The sequence below is a fragment of the Struthio camelus genome, chromosome 1 (genome assembly GCF_040807025.1).
Source record: "Struthio camelus isolate bStrCam1 chromosome 1, bStrCam1.hap1, whole genome shotgun sequence".
NCBI lineage: Eukaryota > Metazoa > Chordata > Aves > Struthioniformes > Struthionidae > Struthio > Struthio camelus.
This window is the reverse complement of record NC_090942.1, coordinates 187598284-187604907: the sequence shown is the minus strand read 5'-3', so window position 1 is coordinate 187604907 and position 6624 is coordinate 187598284. Positions and strand designations below refer to the sequence as shown.

Genomic DNA, 6624 nt, shown 5'->3' with positions numbered 1-6624 from the left:
CGTCAATGCTCTGCAGGAACTTCTTTGACTGTTTGTGCCTTGCTGTGTTGTTCCTCCATCAGATGTCAGGGTGGTAGAAGTCCCCCATGAGAACCAGGGCCTGCAATTGTGAGGCTACTTCTAGCTCTCTGTGGAAGATCTCATCTACTACTTTTTCCTGGTCAGGTGGCCTGTAGCAAACCCACAACAGTGTCACCAAGGTTAATCTGCTCGCAGTCACCAAGGTTAATCTGCTCGCAGTCTTTACCCATAAGTCTTGACCTGCTCCTTATCCCACCAAGGCAGAGTTCCATGCAGTTGAGGTACTCCCTCACATAAAGAGCAACTCTACCACCTCACCTTTTTGGCCTATCTTTCCTAAAAAGCATGTAGCAATCCCTGACAACGTTTCAGTCATGTGAGCTAACCCACCATGTGTCTGTAGTTGCAGTGAGATCACAGTCCTGTAACTGCACATAGATCTCTAATTTCTCCTGTTTATTCCCCATGCTGGAGTGTCTGTACACCAATGTGTACGGAGAGGTATTCAAGCGTGTGGATTTCCCAGGAGGGGTGCAAGAAGATACCCCATAGTGATGTCTTGTAGGCACTTCCTTGGCTGCATGCACTTGCTGGAGGAGACCAGAAAAGATGTATTACAAAAACTACTGGAGAGAAGGTGCTGCAGGATAATTGGTGGCTGTAATCCGGGGTAGAATAATTACTCAGAGTGCATTCAATATGAATTCATGCTCTTTATTTAAGCGTCTACACAGCAGCCCCGAAGCTTTCCCCAGGCGATCTTTTCTTTGTTATCCGAATTCTTGCACGTCCCCCACTCCCTGAGGATTGGTTAGTCCCCATGTCTATGCGAGTCTCTTTACCAGCTGATTGGCTTGGCGGCCTCCACACGCGCCGCACCACCTGCTCCCTCCTTTCTCATCCTGTTTTGTGGTTCCCTTGTTCCGGAGGGCGTTGCCGATTGACATTCGTATGCAGTTTTGTTAAAACAAAAAGGGGGAGATGCCTGGGGCAACGCGCACCAGAAGACGACTAGGAGCAGCAACAAAGCACTCCCTCAGCGTGAGAAGCCCTGGGAAACTGTGCCCAACAGGAAGATTTGAGTCAGCGCTAAGACGGGCAGGCGCCCGCGAGCCATCCGAGTGCAGACATTGAAACCAGGGCAAGGACGTGAGAGAGGGAAGACAATCTCAATGCAGAGCGTGGCTTGCAGCAACGCAGCAAAGCAACTTCAGTCTGCAAACACAGCTGCATTCTCACACAACAAGCCATACAAGAGAGGTCGAAATATGAAACAAACAATCCTGCTTCACTGCACACAAGGTTTGTCTTCAGTCCCCACAAGTGGTCCCGGGGTATCCTTGGGTCAAACTCATTTACTTCCCCTATTTCCTAGAACACCCGGGGTTGATGTTCTCATTATGCCCTAACTCCTTTAACCATTCTTCCACCTCACTCCTGCTCTTCCCCCATGCAGTCGCCATCGCCAGCTTCAAGTAAGAAGAGCGGCGCGCGCCTCCTTCCTCCCCGCCACCCCCTCCGCTCCCCCGGCCCCGGGCACATCCCCTCGCCCTGGGGCTCCCGCCAAACTGGGCATGCCCAGAGCTTCTCTGGAAGGTGGCCGGGCGGCCGCACAAGGGCGCAGGCTCCTGCTCTTGTCCTCCTGCCCCGCGCACCCTGCCCAAGCGTCCTGCTGCCAGCGCTGCCCAGCAGCGCCTTCGGCAAAGTGCCCTGCGCGTGCGCGGCCAAGCAGGCTCCTTGCTGCCACCCGGGGCTCGGCGCCGCCCTGCCCACGCGCAGCTGGCCTTGCCCCCCCGGCGCACCCGCGCACCGCAGGCGCTGCTCTTCCTCCCTGCAGATGCGGCTCCACCTTCCGCCTGAAGCACCGGCTGCACCTCAGCGACCTCTGGGTGCTGTGCAGCGAGGAGGTGGCCGCGGCCCGGCCGCAGGACGAGGAGGAGGTCTTTGGCCTCAAGTGCAGCCACAGCCTCATCCTCGTCTGGCCCAGCAACCTCTGCGTGGTGACTTTTGGGTGAGTCGGGGCGCCGCGTCCCAGGGCCGTGCACCGCTCCCTGCCCTGGCCCACGCCGCTCGGCCCCGGCCCTCTGCCCGCGTGGGCAAGAGCTGCTTGGGGCCGCCGCTGCGGCACGGCGCAGCAGCAGGAGCAGCGTGGGCTGAGGCTGCGTCTCCTGTGCGCTGCAGGTCGCAGGAGGTGAAGCAGCTCTGGCTGGACGCCCTGCTCCGGTAAGCCCTGCCGGGCAATTGCACCTGGGGCCGCGGGGCTGAGGGCGGGCGAGCGTTGCAGGGGGAGCTGCAGGCGGGCAGAGCAAAGGAGCCGCGGGCAGAGGTGCAGCCGCTGCTCAGGGCAGCCGCTGGGCCGAGCGGCGGGAGTCGCTCCGCCTCAGCCTTGCACGGCAGCAGCGCTGCCCGCCCGCCCGCCTGCCGGGAGCGGAGAGCACAGCTGCTTGCGGGCAGGCCGGCGGGCCGCGAGCCGCGGGCGCCTGTCGCCGGCTGGAGGAAGGAGGCCCGCAGGCAGCAGGAGGCGGGGCGCTGCGGAGCGGTGCTGGCAGCCCGCCCTGCTGCAGGGCCTCGGGGGCCGGGGGCCGGCCGCGGAGAGCCGCGAGGGCGGGGGCTGAGCGAGCTCTTCCCGCGCCCTCCCCTGTGCGCAGGCCGAGCCCAGGAGCCCCGGGAGCCAGAGTCACCCGCCTGCCCTCCCTGCGGCTCCTCACCAAGGTGGTCGGCTTCTACGGCCCCGTAAGTGTCCTCCCGCAGCGCCCTCCGCCCCAACAGCCCCTCGCCGGCCCCCAAGGCACCCTCCGCCGAGTTGCTGACGGCGCCTCTCGCCTCTCTCGCCCAGGAGGTGTCGCTGACGGCCGCCACCGTGGAGACGCTCCTTGTGGTGGAGGTGAGCAGGGGCTCCCTTGCCGCGGCCCGGGCTGCCTGTGCACGGCACCTGGGGCAGCACCGTGGGGCAGCGGCCCGGGGCACGCCAAGGCAGCAGATGGCCCGTGCCGGGCAGAGCACCCCAGCGCAGACCGTGCCGCGCGGCCACGCGCAGAGCCCTCGGGCCGCCCTGCGGCTGCTGGGCCCCAGGGCAGCCGCCTCCGCCTGTGCGCGGGCGGCTGTGGGCTGCAGGGCCCGTCTGGGGGCGCTGGCTCCAGCAGCAGCCTTTGCCACAGCCCCCGTGCCCCAGGCAGGCAGTGTCCGGCCCGCACCTGGGCCTCTCCTCCGCAGGCCTTGGGCCACCTCTGCTTCTCCCGGCAGCCTCGCACACACCTGCCTGCCGCGCTGCAGCAGCTGCCTGCTGGCCCCAGCTGCTGATGGGCCGCCCTCTAACCTTCAGCCGTTTCTCGCAGGCGGACGCCAAGAAACGTCCCCGCTTGGACCCGTCCCCCACGGAGGAGGCACTCGGCCGCTCCGCTGGTGAGCCTGAGAAAGAAAGGCAGCAGCTGCCTGGTGACACGCTGCTGCTTTCCTCCCGCCCAGCACAACCTCTGCGCCCGGCCACAAGCTGGAGGAGCTGCCTCACAGGGCGCCGCGCGCAGGCAGACGGCACCATCCGGCTCTCTCGGGCCGCTTTGCTCCCCTGAGTTTTGCTTGCCTTTTGCTTGCAGCAGAGGGAGCGAAGGCAAGGAGGCAGGTGATCTCCTGGCCGCTCGCTCGGAGAGGGACCTCTGCCAGCAGGGACTGCCCGGGGCAGCGCGACTCTGGCGCCAGGCTCGCTCTCTTTGGGCAGCCTCTGGCAGTCATCTGCGCGGAAGACGGCAGCCTGGCCCAGCCGGTCCAGGTAAGCCAGCCTGCCGACAGAGGCGTCCCGCTTGGGCCTTCTGGAGCGAGGCAGCTTCCCGCTGCCAGCAGCTGTGCCGGGGCTCTGCAGAGAGAGGCGATGTGGGGATTTGCCCTCCTCACGCGCTGCCGACGCCCAGCCATGTGGCCAGATTCAGGATGCTCCTTTTCTGTCCCTGTCTTGCTGCAGGATCTCCTGGCTATCTTGTACGAGAAAGGGCCTGGCACGGAGGGCATCTTCAGGAAGGCGGCCAACGAGAAGGCTCGCAAGGAGCTCAAGGAGGTCCTCAACCAGGGCGAGAACGCTGACCTGCACAGCAAGCCCGTGCACCTCTTGGCAGCGGTGCTGAAGGTGACTTCCTCTGGCGCTTAGCTCTCCGAGCACGGGGGTAATGCGCACGGGCCCCTGCCAGTGCCTCGACGGAGCTTGCTGGGACTCCAAGCTCAGAGCATGCTGAAGCCACGCTCCGTGGCTCCGGCTCAGGACACTTGGGCCTTTCTCTTTGCCAGGGGATTCTTCAGCCACCCTCGTTCTGCCCCTCATTCCTTGCATGCCCGTGGCAAAGGCCCTGCCTCCGCCTCCGCCTCCTCCTCAGCACCCTCGTCTCCTCACTGAGCACTGCCGAGCCTGAGGCCGGCACCCAAGGCTCAGCTGGGAGCTGGGGCCTGCTCCTGCACTCGCCCCAGGGCACTTGGCCTGTGCTGCCGCAGCCCGCTCCCCTGGCAGCGGCCAGCAGCACCTCTGGCGGCTCGGGGCAGCGCAAACCTACCTGCCTCCGAGGGAGCCCAAGCCACGGCCAGGCTCCCGCTCTGCTCAGCAGCAGTGTCCAGGGCCTCCCCTAAGTTCCTTGGCCTTGCAGGACTTCCTCCGAAGCATCCCCTCCAGTCTCCTCTCGGACAAGCTCTACGACGAGTGGATGCTAGCGCTGGAGGAGCCAAGGCAGCAGGACAAGATTGACAAACTGCAAGAGTAAGCTTTGGGAGCAGTCCGCCTGAGTGGGAGGGGCTGGGAGAGGCCCGGACCTTCTCTGGAGAAGGGCAGTGTCCTGTAGACAGCTGCCGTTCCTGTCAGCTCGCTGTTGCTCCGGAGGGGGCTGGTGCTGGGCGCCAGGGGCCCGGAGAAGCCCTTCTCTCCCAGGAGCTCTTCCACGAAAGACAGAGCACGAGGAAGCCTCGTTGCTCAGGAAAGCTTGCTGCGGGGAAGAAGGAGCGGCCCTTGCAGCTCTGAGCATGACTCTGAGCTCTTGCTGGTGTTCCCGCAGGGTGGCTGGCAAGCTGCCGAGGGCCAACCTGCTCTTGCTGCAGCGTTTGCTCGCCGTGCTGCACCACGTCAGCGAAAACGTGGAGAGCAGCAGGATGAATGCCAGCAACCTGGCCATCTGTGTGGGGCCAAATATGCTGAGCGCCGACCCAGACAACGTGCTCCCGCTGGCCGTGCAGAGGGAGAGGACTGACAAGGTGTGCTGAAGTCAGCCCCTAGCTCTGGCCTTGCGGGCAGCTCTGGGCCACCCCCACAGCTCCCCCTGCCCTTGCCAAGCAGCACCGCTGAACAGAACAGGGCCAGCGCTCGACGCTCGGCACGCTCTGCCACGCGGCAGGCACATCTCTGAAACCAGTGGGTGTCTGTGTGCAGGTCACAGCCCTGGTGCAGTTCCTCATAGACAACTGCCGAGCAGTATTTGGCCAGGACGTCGCCTTGCCTTTCGGGCGCTCGGCCGAGGAGGCACCGCTGGAGCAGCCCGACAGCTGCCCAGGTATGAGGCTGGGCGGGGCATGGCCACAGGCCAGGGCTGCTGCTTTACAGCCTTCCACTGGCTCTCAGAAGACATTGGTGGCAACGCAGACAGGTGCCGAGGGTTGGCTCCGGTCTTGCGGTGCTTTTCTACTGCTGCGCCTGGAAAAGGACAGCCCTGCCAGAGCAGCTTTCGTGGCAGACGGTCAACGTGCGTAGGCTGCTGCTGTGTAGCGAGTTGCTAACTGTGGCCCAGAAGTGCCCTCTGCCCAGACGTTGCCCTGGGGGGCCCTTGTGCTTCCTTAGCTTCTCCTCTAGCCCAGAGGCCAGAGGCCAGAGGAGATGGCATGAGGCGCGGCTGTGCCGGCCCACAGAGCCTGTCCCCTTGGATCTCTGCATGGCCCCTAACAAATACCTGACGGGCTCTCGCTCCCCACAGGACACCCAGGGGCTCCGCAGCACAACGCTTCTGCCTGCGACAGCCCAGAGCCGGCAGCTGCAGGCAGCCCCCCAACCTCACCGATGGAGCAGCCCAGCGGGAGCAGCAGTACTCGCCACCCACCATATCCTACCTGCGCCTCTGCCCCTTGCCTCAGCAATGCTGCCCATGGCATCTGCAGGATGCCCAGGTGGCTCTCGGAGCCGGAGCTCGCCTTCCACAACCGCTTGGAAGGCAGGCGAAGGGAGCAGGAGCTGAGCGCAAGCGAGGGCAGTTCTCCAGGCCAGCAGTAACAGCTGCGGCTGGCGAAGGAGGCGCTTGAAACAAGGCCTTGCAGTGTTGCCTTGGCAAGTAGCAAACGGCCCTCTCCACACAAACCCTCCTCCAGCTGCTCCCTGCAGACCTCCTCCTCTGCTGGGATGCCTCCGTCTGCAGCAGCTCCACCCTCGCCTCCCGCCCAGACCTTGTGACACAGGCGCCAGGCTGCTCCCAGCAAGCGCCACCACCACAGCCCAGCAGGACAGCTAGCAGAGTGACCCAAGAGCATTGCAGGTCATGCTCGGGGACAGAGTTTGTGCCGGGAAGGATCCTGAGGTGGAAACTGCCAGGTGCAAGGTTCCTGCTGGAATCAGCTCCCCGGAGAGTCTGCCTGTGGCCCCCGGAGCTT

The 6624-nt window shown here is 64.3% G+C and overlaps 1 protein-coding gene across 1 annotated transcript; it reads left to right on the top strand.

Moving 5' to 3' along the window:
• Nucleotides 1–1289: 1289 nt before the first annotated feature.
• On the top strand, nt 1290–5410 carry LOC138066000 (T-cell activation Rho GTPase-activating protein-like). The gene is made up of 6 exons (XM_068932086.1): nt 1290–1323; nt 1397–1496; nt 3718–3787; nt 3977–4138; nt 4647–4756; nt 5049–5410. Exons 1-6 carry the CDS (start codon nt 1290–1292, stop codon nt 5251–5253), a joined length of 681 nt encoding a protein of 226 aa, XP_068788187.1. The 3' UTR covers nt 5254–5410.
• The last annotated feature ends 1214 nt before the right edge of the window (nt 5411–6624 follow it).